The 17,867-nt window shown below is 40.3% G+C and overlaps 1 protein-coding gene across 1 annotated transcript in view; it reads left to right on the plus strand.

The window, feature by feature from the left end:
* The window catches only part of VCAM1 (vascular cell adhesion molecule 1), a 70,623-nt gene that overhangs the window by 25,601 nt on the left and 27,155 nt on the right, over positions 1-17,867 (plus strand). The window contains exons 2-3 of the mRNA XM_045513260.2: positions 363-466; positions 15,199-15,347. Of these exons, the coding sequence (XP_045369216.2) occupies positions 363-466; positions 15,199-15,347 (253 nt within the window). The remainder of the gene's footprint in view (positions 1-362; positions 467-15,198; positions 15,348-17,867) is intronic.

Below are 17,867 nucleotides of genomic sequence, written 5' to 3' on the forward strand. Positions count from 1 at the left end.
GTGATAGGACTTTATTGCAACAAGGGAGGAGAACTGAATGTGTGAGCAGTGGTGGTGTAAGGACGTTAAATCCTCTGCTGATAGAAAAAGTCAATAGGGAAGATGCAAATTTGATAAATCAAGAAATAATAAGCATATGGGAAGGTAATATAGAAAAAAAACCCCAGAAGAAATGACTATGAGAATTCAAAGTGGTGCCTGAGTCAAGGATGGGTAAGGGATAGGGGCTGTGCCCAGGGGACTGTGTTGTTGTTTTTTTCTGTGAAAGTGTTTTAAATATTTAGAATATTTTTGTTATCATTGTGCTTGAAAAGTACATATATTTCTTTGATTAAAAAAAACAAATAACATGTATATTTTAGGCAGCTACCACTTGCCTGGCAAAGTACTGCACTCTACCCGTGATAAAGGAGCAGCTAGAAAACACGGTTCTGACCCTCCAGGACCCTAAGTCACTTTGGAGGAGGTAAGCTACTACCCATATATAAAAAGCAATGAAAGAAAAAAGCGTGACCAAATCTGAGAAGAAACGCAAGACGTTTTGCATTTAAATGATATGTGCCTCAGTGTTTGCGAAACTGTAGAAGACAAAAAGGGCTGTTGAATTTATGATTTCTTTCCTTCCTCAAAGGGCAATGAAAATGAATCACTCTCCTTCGGCTGCTCCCTAAGGATTTGCAAATTTGGCCCCAATAAATCCTTTCCGCAGCAGGACTGTATTGACAAACTAGCTGAGCTCTGCATTGGTGCCACAAGGGCTGCTTTGCAGTCTTCAGTCTTGGCTCCTTAAAAAAAAAAAATCTGAAGCGCTTCCTTTGTATCAGGCACTTTGTTCTTATGAGCACTGAGTTCATGTTCCCTTCTGCTCAGTAACTGTCTTAAAATGATGCTGCAGAGAAAGCTGAAGAAGGACAAGCAAACAAGAAAATCGAGAGGGCCAGAAGAATGGAGGGCAAAAAGGAAAAAGAGCACAACTGTTGTGTTTGTGGGGCAGATTCACAAATGCATCTCTTGCCATTGCTGCTTATTTCCTTGGACATCCTGTCGCTTCCTCTATGCCCTTTTTGAAGAAGTATTTGTTAGGAAGGTTAAAATCACTGAGGAAGCTGTTTTTCAGGCACGTTCCTTGGCAAGAGATTTATCTTCTGGACCTCTGAAAAGTGTTACATTACAGCAGATAATGAAGCCTACTCAAGTGAGAAGGCATCAAGTGTTCTTGAATAAAGAAAAAAAAAAAAGAAATCTCTGGAGGGAAGGTGTGTCTCAAAGATCTACTACTGAGTGCACTCTGGAAGTTTTTTCCTCAAAGGTAACAAAACCAAGAGACTCAAAGCCCGAGAACTATTTGCCTCGTGGACTAGTAAGTAGATTTTAAAGGTAACGCATGCTCAGTACATTTTGGAAGAAGAAGGCAAGTATACAGAAGAACACAACCATCTCTTGTGATCACACTGCTTGGAGTAGATTACTGTTAGTTTTTTTAGTGATACATGTATATATTTATATCAATCATATTAATGCAAAAAAGAACTGCCATGTTGTGTACGTATTGTTTGCTCTCATGCTTTTCTTCCACTGATAGTCTGGTCCATTTCTTTTGTGCTTCATCAAGGTCCCAAGAATTTGGGGTGCATTTCCAGGTCTGAAGGGAACTAGGCGATGACTTAAAGAAACTCAGTTGCTTTTCAACCTAGACCTGAAAACCTGTGGGATTCAGTCTCCACCAGAGTTGAAGATCAACTTGGAGACAAATTATTCTGTGGCTATTCATTCAATTAAAGTAGATATATTTTAAAAAATTAAGAAGTTAGGTAATTTTTATCTGTATGTGACCTTTTCCTGGAAGGACTTATGCTTTGTAAATATTAGGCATTGAATATTTTTACACAGGGCTAAAGAACTCCACGAAAAATTTTAAACATTTTTTACTGTGGTAAAGTATGTGTAACCTGAAATTTACCATTAACCATTGCTAAGTGTACAGTTCTGTGGCACTAGGTACCTTCACACTATTGTGCAGACATCACCATCATCCAACTCCAGAACCTTTTCATCATTTCATCCCAGAACTCTGTACCCATTAAAAAACAACTCCTCACTGACCCTCCCTCCACGCCCTTGACAACCACCAGTCTGCTTTCTGTCTCTATGATTTGACTATGCTAGGCACCTCACGTAAGGGGAGTCATATAATATTTGTCCTTTTGTGACTGGCATATGTTAATTGGCATAATGTTTTTAAGTTTCATTCACGTTTTGGTATGGGTCTGAGTTTCCTTCCTTTTTAAGGCTGGATAATTTTCCATATTATATATATACCATATTTTGTTTATTCTGTCATTTGCTGAATGAGAAAAAGATTTTTAATCAATTACTCGTGTTTGAATTTTGGCTGGGAGATGACCATTTTGGGATTCCCTCCCGTGGTGCAGCATTTCTGGACAGCAGTGCCAGGATAAGGATTACATCCCCCAGTCCCCTCTATGTCTAGGTTATTGCCAGCAGTGTGGGAGGAAGTGAAGTGCATGACTCTCTCAGCAGCTGCTGGCAGGCTGACACCAGGGCAAATTTGAAACCATGAGAAGGCAGAGCCGCAAGGTGGAAATGGCCAGAGTCACCACTTTGAGGGGAGCCTCCCAAGAGGGTCTTCCTACTGGGAATTATTTTGGATTTTGCATGGTTGAGGCTTTTATATGTCAAGCTTCTGTGATGTGGGGGCTGATACAGCTTCTAAGATTCATCTATTTCAAGTTTCTTTTCCTACCTTTCCAACCCTTTTTTCTTATCATTCTTTGCTGACTCTTTTTCCTCTGCCTTATCTCCTGCTTTTTAGTCAGCAGGTCACATTCTACTTCTTAATAATGCCTCTATCAACCCTTTCCTACTTAAATACTCTGCTATGATTTAGTTTAAGCAGAGACAGACTGAGGGATATGTCAAGCCAGAAAACCTGGAGTGTTAATCTATAAGGTGCTTAAAGACCACGGGCAGCTTTGTTTACACTGATAATCCTCCAAGGAGATCACTGCATTGGTGGGCGTGAGGGCTGAGACCTGCACGGAGCCCGCTTCAGGAACAGCAGACGGTCTCTAAGCTGCCTTGGGAAGCAGGTGGGCTGCAGGAAGTGCAGGCCTCTGTGCTTACCGAGAGGGGGTTAGCACCCAGCTTCTTCTCTAAATGAATGGGGAGCAAATATGAGAAAGTATTAGTTTCTAAGGGCAAATAATCAGCCGACTCGGGTCTCCCACGTATCTGAGTCTGGCCCTGAGTTCAGGCCAGCCTCTTTTCTTGCTCTTTCTGGGCTATTGCATTTAATTCCAAACGCTCCTGCCATTCGTCCTCCTCACTACTACCCGAGGGATTTCTCTGAGGCACAACTCTGATCATGCTATTTTGGCCTTAAAATTCTGAGGTTGCTCATTGCCTAGGGTAGAACTTCTTAGAATGGCTCTAGCATCCCAGACACGGGGAAGACAGCAGGAGAGAAAAACCACTTACACACTGCAGGCTATGACGCCACCATCCCAAATCACGAGCTCACGGCAGAAAACCAGGATGATGTGGAAGATGTGATTCTCACCGCTGAATCTTTGCCCAGACTGTCCCTTCTTCCAGAATTTCAGAAAACTATCTACTCATCTTGCAAGTCTCAGCCCAAGGGATATCCTTTCTATGACATCTTTCCTGACACGCTCCTCCTTGTCCCCCCACCCCTCCCCTGCCCCTCCCATTATGTGTTCCTTTCTGCCTTTTGGCCTCTCCAAATCCAGAGAGTGGTTGAGGCAGAAAAGTTTAGATTTTTTCAGTGTTTAATCAGGTCCCACGGCGGTGTGAGAAGAGTTACCATAATATTGTCCTTTTAAAGGAAGCGATAGACTCTAGTTCCGCTCAGGGTGTCTGGCAGCTGCACGGTGCTCCACGCTTTATGCACATACACATGGTCAGTAACTGCTCCCTATTGGACCCCAAGACTGCAGCATGTGGAGGCTGGGGGAACTGGTCCATCCTGTGGGCTAAACATGCAAGTTTAAATGTCTCCTTTAGGCAGAGGAATGCCCATTTATCTTTTCCTCTTCCTGAGTTCCCTTCATTTGGGTGCAATCCATCATCTCTCGGTTAGGAAAAATAAATTAAATGTCTTCCAGTGAGTTTACCTTGCAATTAAAGTAAAGATAGAGGAAGAGTATTCTTGTACAGGAAATCTTTTTGCCTTTCAAAACGTGACCCAAAGACCTACTAACTTGAAAGTGACTGGTCTGAAGTTTGTAGCCAAAATAGCTATTTAAAAAATATTTTTGACCAGCACACTCGAAGTGCATCACCATCTGCTGCCATCGCTCAGGTTTAGTTAATAGTTTCTAGGTGTCAGACCAGCCAGACTGGATCGATTCATGCTGATGGTCGAAGGTGAATGAAATTAGTAACAATCTTGAGATGCCTGAGTTTGAGTCCACTAAATGTTCATTATAAAACTGGTTTTATTGAGGACTTATAACCAAAGAAGATAGCTATAAATAGTGCCTCTGTATGGTCTTCACTCACTTTGGGTTCCACAACCAGCTCTGACTTTCCAACCATACTCCCTTGTTATCAAACAAACCATGCAACTTACACATAGAGTTGGTGTTAAAAAGAGGAGTTTACTCTCCCATTTGAGAGTTTTTGTTTTTTGTTTTTGTTTCTTTTGGAGGAAGTGGTCAGACACTAAGATAGCATGGCCAAATGGTTCTTCATTTTAAAAGACTTTATTTTTTAAAATAAAATCGAGAGGAAGATACAGAGATTTCCCATATAACCCCTACACTTGCACATTCATAGCCTCCCCCATTGTCAGCATCACCCATCAGAATGGTGTATTTTTAACCTCAGATGAACCTACATTGACACATTATAATTATCCAAAGTCCTAAGGGCCCACTCTTGGTGCTGTACATTCAATGGGTTTGGACAAATGTACAATGGCATATAACTATCATAATATCATACAGAGTATTTTCAGTGCCCTAAAAATCCTCTGTGCTCTGCCTTTTCATCTCTTCTTTGCCCATCCTTTGCAACCACTGATATTGTTATTGTCTCCATAGTTTTGCCTTTTCCAAAAATCTGTAGAGTTGGAGTCATACAGCATGTAGCCTATTTAGATTGGATTCTCTCACTTAGTAATATGCATTTCAGTTTTCTTCAGGTCTTTTAATGTCTTGATACCTCACTTCTCTTTAGTGCTGAATAATACTCCATTGTCGGGATATATCAGTTTATTCATCCAGTCACTTGCTAAAGGACATCTTGGTTGCCTCAAAGTTTTGGCAGTTGTAAATAAAGCTGCGATGAGTATCCCTCTGCAGGTTTTTGTGTGGGTATAAGTTTTCATCCCCTTTGGGTAAATACCAAGGAGTGTGATTGCTGGATCGTATGGCCAGAGTATATTTAGTTTTCTAAGGAATCACCAAGCTGCCTTCCAAAGTGGCTGTACCAGCTTGTTTTCCTACCAGTAATGTATGAGAGTTGCTGTTGCTCCACATCCTTGCCACGTCTTGATGGCTAGACGTGATGTACCAGGTAAAAGGCACCGCTGTTAAGAGGACTTTAGTAATGTGGTGGTGAGGTGCTGGGGGAGACAGGGTGTTCTGGAGTCCTGTGAGGAGGACTCGGGCTCTTCATGAGCCTGTACCTCTGGACTGTGAACTTCAGAAGTGTTTCTCAGCTTTTTTGTCTCCCCCTCTTAGGTGGGAGAGGATGGCTAAAATAGCCTGGGGTTGAGTATTTTCCTGCATCCACATGGAAGGCTAGAGCTGGCTGGAGGTAGATATTTTCTTTCCTCAGATCAGTTCAGCTCTGATAATACCTCAGCAGGTTAGGCTTTGGTTAACTAGCGTTGCCTACAAAGTTCATAATGTGGATAACTTCTGCGGTTAAAGGTAAAAAAGCTAAGACCATATTTACTCTCAAGTCTTTACCTTCTGCTGGAAGGTCTAAGATTGAAGTATGTTATTTACTTATAAAATCTTGTAATTTGTGTTTCTTTTTCTCCTGATACTGGTTTAATTACTCCTGGCCTAAAAAGTAGCAGAGCTGCATGCTTCAGTGGGAAAAGATTTTAGCTTCCTCTTTGTGGTTGGTAACACAGCCCACTTAACCCTAATGGGATTTTTCCCCCCTCACTGACAAGGTAACCACAAAATTTCCTTTCTCAAAATCTTTGGCTTGTAAATGGTGCAGTTTGGAGCTCACAGTTGGCAAATTAAAAGGGACTTGCCCACCCCTTTGCCCTGCAGTCTTGGGAGTAAGTCTTCACCTCAGCCCTGAGATTTCACAGGCCTGGAAGGGCTCGCAGCTTCTTTCGCCCAGAGCTCCTTCTCTTTCTCCTCGCAGCTGCCTCGATGAGGTGGCCGAGTTTCTCAGTCAACAACAGGAGATGAAGCTTGAAGAGCAAGTGCCCCCAGAACAAAAGCTTTTGTTCTTACCCCTAGGTGTAAAGGATTAAAAACATATTTGTAACCAGAGCAATGAGGAAGCAGGAGGAAGCTAGAGAAAGCCAGCCACCAGCCACGAGGGGAAAGGGAAATGGAACTTTCCCAGCAAGAAGATTCTGAAATATGAGATGTGGGAGGGGAGAGGACTTACAGTGGCTTCCTCACAATTTCAACCAAGTCTTGCCTTTCACTAGCACCGAGGGAAGGTGCTCGACAGTTTCCTCGGGTATCTTCCAAACAACTCCACCACAAGAGTCTTCTTCTCCTCTTGTCTCCATTGCACATGGATTGTTCTTCGCTGCCTAGAAAGGCAATGGGTTCCTGGATGCTGTTGATAAATGAGAAAAGTCCAGAGCCTGGGGCATTCAACTGGTTCTACCCCTGCTAAGAGAAGCCATTCTTTTGTTTCAGCATCTGGTTTCATTTTGTGCTTTCTGAGAAAACGCCATGTGTAGGAGAGGAAAATATTCCCATACGTTTCCTCTGAAATAGAGCATTGTGTGGAATGGTGGACAGTATAAGGGCTTTCTGTGCCATTCTTGGCTTCCATTGGCTGAGGACTCGGGGAACCAGATGCCTCACTTCTTTTATGACACTGCAGTTTCTCTCAAGCTCTGAGGTGCAATGAAAGCTGACTGCTTCTCTAATTACTTTCTTATGTCCTAAACACCCCTTTAAGGACTAAGGGGCCATTTCCTTTTCTAGTTTTAACTCATTCCAGAATGCCAATTTACTGTTTGATTAGAATGTTTGTTACGTATATTTTACTTGGTGAATATAGTGTTGTACTTTAATAGTGGTGTCGAGATGGTATGAGTTCAACACAGGCTCTGTAGTTTTCTAGCTGGATGATCCTTGTTAAGTTCCATGGCCTCTCTGAATCACAGTGTTATTGTCTTTACAGTGGGGATATCAAATCCAAGTCTTTGGATGGTTTTAAAAAAGTGTGAAAATATATGTATTTTGTGTACATACATGATAGTATTATTACACTGACATGGTCTAATTTTTTAAACGATACTATAGCTAAACAGTGAACAAACTGCTGCTGTAAAGGTAAGAACAACAATAACATCTATAGGACATTAGATTTCACACTTTACATACATTTTCTTATTTGTGGTTTACCAACCTGGTGAGTTTGGCATAGCAGGTATTTTTTAGTATCTAGTTCAGAAATTGGAAATTGGGAATCGGAGAGGCAAATTTAAAGTCACACAGTTGTTCAGCTAGGTGTTGTATAGCCTATTGTTGAGAAGAGGATACTGGCATTCAAAGATAAGTGACTTGTTGTAAGGAGCAAAGCTAGTAAATAGAGATGAAACCTGGAACCCAATGGAGTTGAGATCAATTTGAATTGATATCAAATCTCATGCTCTTTTCATCATAGCTAATTAATTTTAATTCTCAAGAAATTTTCTGCTTCATATATCACTTTCTGAGAGAGGTGTGTTAATATTTCCATTACCAGTTGTGACTTCTTGAACTCACCTATTCAGCATTATAGAACATCCCTCTTCAACTCTTATGATGTATTATTTTTGAAGTTTATTTTGATATTAAAATTTCTATCCTGGCTTTCTTTTGGTTCATATTTCCCTTTTCTTCCTTTAATTTCAGCTCTCTGTATGTTTTTCTTGTAATTGGATGATTCTTGTAAACTACTTACTCCTAGACTTGGTTTTGCAAACACAAACTAAGACGCTCCTCTTTTGATCACTAAATTTACCCATATACTCTTATTTTAAATACTCATATTTAAACTTATGTCTGCAAACTCATTTCACATATTCTATGCTGACAAATTTTGGGGGGGTATTTTTTATTCTTTTTTTTTTTTTTTTGATGAAGGTAGTGGAGATTGAGCCCAAGACCTCATGCGTGCTAAGCATGCACTCTACCACTGAGCTGTATCCTCCCCCTCCTATATTATAATTACCTGTATTCCTTAAAAACAATCCTTTCCTGCCTCTGTTTGGGTTGCCTCTTTTTGTTTTGCTTATGGTTTACTTTGCTGTGCAAAAGCTTATAAGTTTAATTATTCTTTTAACTTGTTTTTGTCTTTATGTTTAGAATGGGTTTCATGGCAGCATACAGTTGGGTTTTGCTTTTTAATATCCTACAGTATTTTTTTTCTCTTTTTGAGATAATTTTATACTTCCTGAAGAATCATAAAAATAATACAGTTTTTATATACTTTTCCCTAGTTCCCTTTACGTTAACTTCTCATCTAATCATCGATCATTTGTCAAAATTAACAAATAACTTTGGATCTATGGGCTTATTGTTGTAATCAAATTTGAAAAAAATTTCAGTTGTTTCTTCAAATATTACTTTTTTTCTGTGGCACCCTTCTCCATCGTCTCCCAAAGGAGAGAGAACCCATTTACAAGTGTATTGGACTGCTTGGAGTTGTCCTTACTGCTCACTGGTGTTTCCTTCATAGTTTTTAGTTTTTTCCCTTCTACGTTTCATTTTGAAAAGCTTCTACTTCTACATCTTCAATGTCACTTCTTTTCCTTTCCAGTGACGGATCTATCATTCATCCCATTCAGTGCATTTTGCATCTCACACATTTTAATTTTATCTCTTAAAATGTTCCTTTCGGTTCTTTATTGTGTCTTCCATGTCTCTACTTAACATGTTCATTTTTTTCCTTGCTTTTTAAACATAGGGAATACAATTATAAAAATTTCCTTGACATTTATTAGAGAGGACCAGAGTAGCATTAATTCTGGAGTAATTATTCCCTATTACTAAAGCCAGATGCTTCTGAGTTTTCTACCTAATGTCTTATTAATTATGATATTTATCAGTCTGGGACAGGCTGAGCAGCTTCCCAGTCTTGTGTAACTTCTGGTTACTGTCCTCTTTAATCGTTTCAGGTGGTTTTTTCCCTCAGCCTTGCGTAGTTTCCTTATGCACATGAACTTAATACTGTGCTTAATAGTCAAGAGGGTGTTTCTTCAGATCTCTGGGTTCTATCTGTGGATGTAGCCCCCTCCTGTCCTGTGCTCTGCCCTAGGAACTCTAACCTCCTTGATCTCCCTGGGCCCTCAGCTCTGTTTCAGAATTTTTCTGAGCCCTGCTTAGATTCCCTTTCCCTGTGCCAAGGCCTGAAAACTCTCTCAAGTACGTAGCTAGAGCAGTCATAGGTTTACATTGTTTGTTTTCCATTTCTCAAGGATTACTCTTACTCATTGTCCAATTCCAAAGTCTTGAAAATCATTGTTTCATATATTTGGATCAGTTTTTTGTTTCAGATCAGAGAGTCAATCTGGTCCTTGTTACTCTATCTTTGTTAGAAGTTGAAGTCCTTGTGCCTCAATCTCCCTTAGTAAATATTTATCTTTCTAACAAATAGAATGCAGTAGAAATGAGACTCCTGAGAGAAACTCTGTGGGTTCTTGCATTGTATCATGTCTTCCAGGCAACAGCACTGAACACATTTCCTCCAGACTAACTTTTGAAGGATATTTATATAATAAACTGACTTAGAAAATAGAAGAGTATCTCCTTCTGGAGAAAAGGATGATTTGCTTGAAGTCTTGGAAAACGGAGATAACATCTCTCTCCAGAGCAAAGGATAAGCATATGTACTGTCCTGTAAGATGTATTTGGGTTTCCTAAACTCCTCTTCTGTAACACAACCCAGGGTGTGAGGCGTTGTCACTTGACCCTCTGAAAGAAGTCCCTCAGTATCTCAGATGTAATGTAGACCCTTCACATGATCTTTCCAGCACAGGGGCTTCATGGTAGCCAAACATATAACATACTGGTTCAGGACTTGCAAGGCATGTGCCTTGTTTAAGTAATAAGGGTAGGATGGGGAAGTCATCCCAGGAGGGGAGCCAAGACTCTTCCATTACCACTTTGCCATTCTTCTTCCCCACAGCTGACCCTGTTCCTTGGCTTATTTTTTTGTGCCTTCAGCTAGGAGACTGTCCTTCCTGAAAGCTTTTTCCTTTGCATGCTTGATCTCTGTATCAGTCTAGACAGAATCACCTAAGGAAATACATCTATTTCTCTATATTAAAGGATTTGTTACGGTGAATCAGACCTACACAGTTGAAAGAGCTGGTTAAACATTCTGCAAGGCTGTTGTCTTCGTTTCTGATGCTGGAGTTTGAAGTCTATAGGGAAGTAGGTCCAAAAGTCCAGATGGACATGAAGTCAGAGGAAGCAAGGAAAAACTGGAGCATGAGTTGGAATCCACAGTGATGAACAAGAAACCATGTCAGTTCTCACTGCTTTCAACCTCAAGATGCTGAAACTCTTCATCATGGACCCAAACACATCTAGCTCATGAATCAGAAAAGATAAAGGAGGTTCCAAAAGAATTTGAATCATTTGCGTGAATTAAATGAATTAAACCAGCAAAGTGACAACGTGCATGAGCTTCAAAAATTCCTGGTTATCTTGCTTTGACATTCTGAGGGAAGAAAAACAAAGCAGTCTAGGGGGAGGTATAGCTCAGTGATAGCGTGCTTAGCATGCACGAGGTCCTGGGTTCAATCCCCAGTACCTCCATTAAAACAAATAAATCAATAAAGCAATCTGAGTACTGCTTCACTTCTACTCTCCAATATTGCACAAAAGTGTTTAACTCTAACCGGAAATACAGAGAAATGAATTATCGGAACTGTAGCTCACACTACCCAAGTTGACACATTGCAAAGCCACCACAACCTCAGCATACGGCAAGTGATGGGGGAAAGGGTAGAAGGAACTCTCAGGGGCTGTTCTTCTGTCTGCATATGTTGTTACCCACTTCCTCTCTAGCTGGCCTCTGGCACTGCTCTGTTGTTTCTGGCCAGCATTACGTTGACCCGGCTTGTTTTCTGTCCTGTAGTGGCAATACTACAAACAGGAATAAATAGCCTCTCTAATGCAATAAGGATGGAGAGAAAAGAGCACAAGCCCAGATCTCTCCCTCAGCTTATTTCTCAGCCAGGTTTTCCAGCTCTCCTCCACCCTTGACTGGTGCTCCCCCATCACACCCCCCATCATCTCCATCAACTGCAACACAGCTGCCTTCTGACTAGACCCTCTCCCATTTCTTACATTAGTGTTTCAGCCCCATCTTCTTCCTCATCACGTGGGTGGTAACATCAAGGCTGGAGGGGGAAAAGCTAGCAAACCATGTATTTGCTCTCATGTCAGCTGTAATAACATTTGAAACATAGATTTTGGATTTTCTTGTAAGAAATTATTAAAGCAATATGAAGAAAATGAGAAAAGAAATGACTAGTTTGTTGGTTATGTTGTTTAGATTTTCTGGAGAGTTGCTTGACACTGTTCTCTTCTGACAAATCTTTCTAAAGGGAAAGAGGCAATTTGGATTATGCTTTAAATCATAGGATTTTTAAAGAGTTGTACGTGTTGGTCCAGGCACCGGAGTAGAAATGCACTGAAGAAAAATTGATTGTTTCGCATGCTCTTAAAGATGACAAGAGAAGGCTATCCCATGACCAACACCTGCTCTTACTATTTTGAAACATCATTGATCTACCCCATTCTTCTCCATTAGGTCCATAAATTACAGCAGTATTTCCTTAGAAACCAATAGGGGAAAAAAATCATCCTTTCCGTGCCTTTAATTTCTAACCCGGTCTTGTGACTGGTTAGACAACTGGCAGCACCTAGCTGGCCAACACATTTCTGTGTTGAATTTTCTAGTGCCCTGCAATACGAAGCCACAGGAAATCCAGGCAAACAATATAGCTGAAATTTTATTCTTATTTGGATATCATAATAGAATTTAAACTGTCACAAATGACTACAATGAAATTCATGTACTGAGCTCAGTATACCATAAAAAATGGTGTCTTAAAACTATTTGCTTGAGTAACTGACAATTCAATATCTGGCTCTTTCTTGGAACTTACAAAGCATGATGGTGAAATCATGACTACAGAAACACTCCTAAATCAAGTAAAAAAAGAGAATGAGAGAGAACAAGAGATGTCAATGATCATGTTTGTTAATGGTTTTATTGTAAACTATTTTTGGAAGATATTTTGGAAGATAAACCTTTTGAGGGCCCGCCAGATATTGTGCTCCTTCATTGTCTTAGAAGACCTGGGAGACTGAGTATTCAAGATTGAGCAAAGAACAAGAAGAGTGTCTTCAACACTTTAAACTTCACAAAGTTGTTAGCGGTTAGAAGAGGACAAGTGCAGTGACTGATTTACCTGACAAAATGTCTTGACAATGGCTATGAAAGCTTGATGACCCTTAACATCTCATGGAACAAAGGAGTCAGTAAAAGAAGGTGAAGATGTTAAAGGGGGAATATAAGGAACACAAAAGAAAGATGACAAGGTGACAAGTTAAACATAATCTACAGAACAAGGAACGTCAGAAGCCTCCTCCGCAGTACACCTACAAACACCTGCCCTTTTGTTAATACATAAGAGAGAGCCTCTCGCTGTAACTCCTTCAGTTCCTTGGTGGAGGTGAACCAGATGACTCGGCAGTGTGACGTGATGGTGGGAGAGAATTTCCTGGCTGTCTCTTTGGACAATGCAACCAGTAAACTGTATTTTACCTTAATCAGTCTTTTGTTATCCCCAACTCCTAGTTATTCAAGTCTTTCAGCTGTACCTCATTTTTCCTGTATTGCTGCACCCACAAAATTTCAAAGACATTAATAGATTAAAGTAGACCTATTCACTGAATAGTCCATGTGTGTGTTGGGGAAGAATGGTAGGGGGACCACTTGGACCTGAGAACTTCTAACCGAAGCCAACTTTCAAAGAGAGAAGAGAATAATCAGCTACCTGCGATATTCTTTCTTTCATTCTATGAGATCTTATACAAATTTTCAGTCTCCAGTCACAGATCTCTGATGACCTTTGATGTGACCTGGCACCAGTGGAGCATCCACCATGCTCTCAAAGAGTCCGCCCATTTTCCTTGGTGCTAAATTCCCCCATAAAGGGGAGAACCTTTTATTTTAAGCTCCTCTTTCTATCTAGTAATAAAAAATAATACTGGTGATTAAGTTAATGGGATACAAAAAACAATGTAAATGAGTTACTCATATGAGGTTCCCTAATGGAAAAACTGCTATAGTTAATTAATAAGGATCAGAGGAAGGAAAAGTCTTCAACGAAGAGTTGAAAGAAAGAGATGAAGAGTTTGGAGTGGGAGGCAACAATTATCTTCTTAACAAATACCATTTATATAATATTTTTTCCGCTTCCTGGACATTAAATGCAGAGGATTCAGCTAATGTTTCCCTCAGCTGATGACACATTATCATCACTGATGAAAGCAAGACTCTTCTTTTACTTAAAAAATTTTTCCCTTTTACTTCCATTGCTCATTCACATTCCACCTCCTCACAGGTAGCCATTCTAATGTATTAATTGTGTATCTTTTTGTTTGCATGTGTTCTTGCAAAATGCTTGTTTTTGTCTGTATTCAATTTATGTAAATAATACCATGTTTTATATTTCTATTTACTTTGAAGATTTATTTTGTTCAGGACCATATACTGAAGATTCATCTGTGACTGTGTGTGCATTTTGTCCCTTGCTTCTACCTACCATACAATGTGTACATTTTTCCTATGATACGTTTACTTAATGATAAATAATTTCCTCTATGCACTTCCCTAGTGATGAGCACCCAGATTACCTCCAGTTACCTCCCTCCAAAGTGCGCTGAAGTCGATGTACATGGACATGGCCCTTAAGGACATGTGTGGGAATCTCTTTGGACTCTATAGTTCTACTCCAGGAGTAGAATTGCTGACGATAAGCTAGAATATATTTAAAACGCTCTAGTTTGGCAGGTGGCCACTTTTTCTTATTTGTAAATCTGGTGTTATCATTATCACCACCACTTAACAGGTGAATAAAATGGAGAGGAGACACTGAGATGCCTACAGTCACTCAGTGAGTAAAGAGTGGAACTTTCTTTTCTGACTACAAGGTTATTCTCTATTCTTAGCATCATGTCCCATTGCCTCCACGAACTTGTCCTATCCTGAAACTGAGAAGTGGGTTAGATTGGTTTACATTTCCCGCAGTCTGTCTAACCATCTCCTTCTTTGTGAATGCAGTGTACTCAGCTAGGTTAGTTAGTGAATTGGGACATACACGTTCCCTTTTGGCTGAAAGTAACCCTAGCTGATCTCATTGAACTGTTTCCTGGTGTACTAGAAATGGCGTCTCTGTATTAAAATCAGGGACAATCGAATGCATGCGGCTCACTGGCACAGGTCTTGAGGGGAATTTCTAAGAAGACGGTTGACTCTTGAAGATCTGTCAAGGAGAGGGCGATTAAGCTTTTAACTGGTTCCCCTTGTAGGTGAGACAGACGGAAGGCCTGATACCATGGGATTATGTAGAGGGAGACTAGATTTAAATCTGCTGAAAAAAGAGTAAAGCCATCTTATGATCAATTCCTTAAAAATATTTTATAAATGCTTAATCATAATAATCTGAGTGTTAGAACAATTATGTTTTGCAATTTAATGTCATTTTGTATGTATTGTTTTATTTTAATGTTATTCCACACAAAGCCCCACAGACATTCTTCTGACACTGTCACGTGGCAGCCCTCATGACAACACTGCAATATCTCTCTTACCAATGCAAGGTTCTTGGTCCTCAAGAAAGCCTGATACAGCCATTCCAGACATTTTTATGTGGACGTTTCTGTCTTGTACGGGGGCTTTGAACTTCGATATTAAATCAAAGAATCTTCTTCCAAGGGAGAATGCATCCTATAATTCACAATGGAGACCTACTTCATCAAGAGCAAGGACTGTATCGCAACTTGAGGAAAGGGAGGAGGAGATTTCTCTGAGACTTTCCTGGGATGCAGGTGTGTGTGTTTGCGGAGTGGAAGGTTCTAAACACGGTAAGCCTTTACCACAGAGATTCTAATCCTCTACCCAAGTAGTTTTTGACCCATTCACCCACCATCTAGCCCTATGACTTTTAGGAAAATATCCTCCTTGACTTTTTGGACAATCAGTTCTCACAGACGACAGCAGTGTCACCAGTCACTTGAGCAAATGTCTTTTACAGAGCCTGTAAGACAAGCATTAGGAAACTGGCATTAGTGCTAAGCCAGATTAGAATTTTACAAAAAAAAATTCTCCCTCAATTGCCATGACATTTTTACTTTTGAAAAAGTAGCCCAGTATATTAGTCCACTGGAAAAGCAGTGAGCTAATTTTAGGCCAGAGGCTTGGATTGTAACTGTGTTTTCTGCTGTAAACAGCCTTACGTATTTGGGAACATGATGGCTTTTCTGGGCTTTAGCTGGATTAGACAAATGCCAAGATCTTGTCCAGTTTGTAATTGTTAAGCTATTAAACCTAGAGGAAAAAGCAAACTACAATGGGAAGTTAGAATTTATGCTTCTGATTTCTCTCCTTTTTAAATTTTTTGGATCAAGTACATCAAATAATGTTTATTTCATCTTCACATTTCTTTCCATGATTTAATCTTCTCTGGAGTGAAATGACTAACACATATGGAGGCACTGTGCTAAGAAGCAGGTTGGGCCACAGGAATGTGTTTCTGGTCCCTTTGGTTCCATAACCTATGAGAAAAGGGGATTTCCTTGGGGAGGACTCTTTGGAGAAAAGTGATTTTCACACTTTAGCAGCACCCCAATTACACAGATTGCTGGGTTCCATCCCCAGAGTTGCTGATTCAGGAGATCTGGATCAAGGTCTGAAAACCTGTATTTCTAACAAGTTTTCAGGTGATGCTATTGCTACTGGCTGGGGCCCACACTTGGAGAACCACTGCTATAGGGCATATTTTGCCTGGTGTTGAGGCAGTGATCTGACCCTCCCCAGGTCAACTGTGCGCCCGGGTTACATACAGTATGTGACGGGCAACCTTTGAGATGACATTGTGACCTTCTATCTCAGATTCCAGAAGAGTCTGTTTTCCAGTAATAACCAGCACGCACGCACACACACACACAGACACACAGACACACACACACACACACACACACACACACACACACACACACACACACAGAGAGAGAGAGAGAGAGAGAGAGAGAGAGAGAGAGAGAAAACGGAGAATAGGGCAAACTCACATACAGTCACTCAATTTCCCCATTCTTCCTCAAAACTATAGACAGTCTAGTTCACATAATTAGCCAAAAATTATAAAAAGATTGGTGTATTTTGGATGGTGCTTCATCAGTTTCCAGTAGAATCCAGTAGAAACAGATCACAAATCAGAGTTCCAATATACTCTCCTTTTTTTCTCCCTTTCTTTCTAGAGTAGCTGATATTTATTGAGTATTTTCTGTGTATCATAAAATATGCTGTTAACGCTGTTTGCATGACCCCATGTAACCCTGAAGACAATTCTACTGGATGTGTATTATTTTTATCCCTATTTTATAGATGGGAAAACCAAGACCTAGAGAGGTAACTTCCCTGAGGTCGCTCAAAAAGGAAGTGATGGAACCAGGATTTGCAGTTTCTATCCTGCCGCCAACTGTATCATCCTGGAAACCCATGAAACACTCTTTACTGTTTACATTCTGTAAAATGGGCCTCCCTCCCAGGGATAATGTGGGAATGAATAAGACGACACGTTTATTAAGTGCCACAGAGAAAGAATACATTGTGCCTACAGGATATTACTTTTTGAAATGTTTTAGACATTAATCTTTTCTACAGAAAATCAAATGCTACATCCTGTACATTTATTATCATCTTGTATGTCTGATCCTTAAAGAATTATTTTCAGGTCCTTTTCCTCAAAATGTTCATGCATGCCTTTTCCTTGCTGATAGTCAATGGGACTACTCAAAAATTATTTTATTTTTATGTGTAATCAACCCTAAAGGCAGATATTCTGGTGTCACCAGAGATTAGTGGAAAGAGCTCTCAGGATCGGAGTTCCAGTCCCAGCCCTGCTGCTGCTCCCGGTGACTCCTGATGGTCCCTGATTGCTGCATTTACACTGGATGGGGTTGGGCTGCAACAGAGGGACTCAAAGTTTTCTCCACCACAATATAGGATGGATGGTTTTCACTTTCACAAACCCAGATCTAGGAGAAACCCAAAAATGTTTTGCAAAGATGCAGAACAAGTGTGACGGCAGACTTTTTTTCCTAACTGCAAGAACTGTAATAATTAATGTCTGTTATCTTACCACACAGTAGATAAGATAGACTGAGGGTTATGAGCAATTCACAGGAAGCTGGCTGTAACTCCACCGCTTTACTCCCAATCAGGAGAGTATTTCAGAATTCAAGTGAGTAATCCTGGTGACCGGAATAGGAATTATCTGCAATCTAATCTATTTTTTAAAAACAAATAATTTCCAAAAAGCAGCTTGTATACCAGATCACCATTCTGTGGTTGAGAACCACTGGGCAAATGATTCTCAGATCTCT

The sequence above is a fragment of the Camelus bactrianus genome, chromosome 9 (assembly GCF_048773025.1).
Source record: "Camelus bactrianus isolate YW-2024 breed Bactrian camel chromosome 9, ASM4877302v1, whole genome shotgun sequence".
Lineage (NCBI taxonomy): Eukaryota > Metazoa > Chordata > Mammalia > Artiodactyla > Camelidae > Camelus > Camelus bactrianus.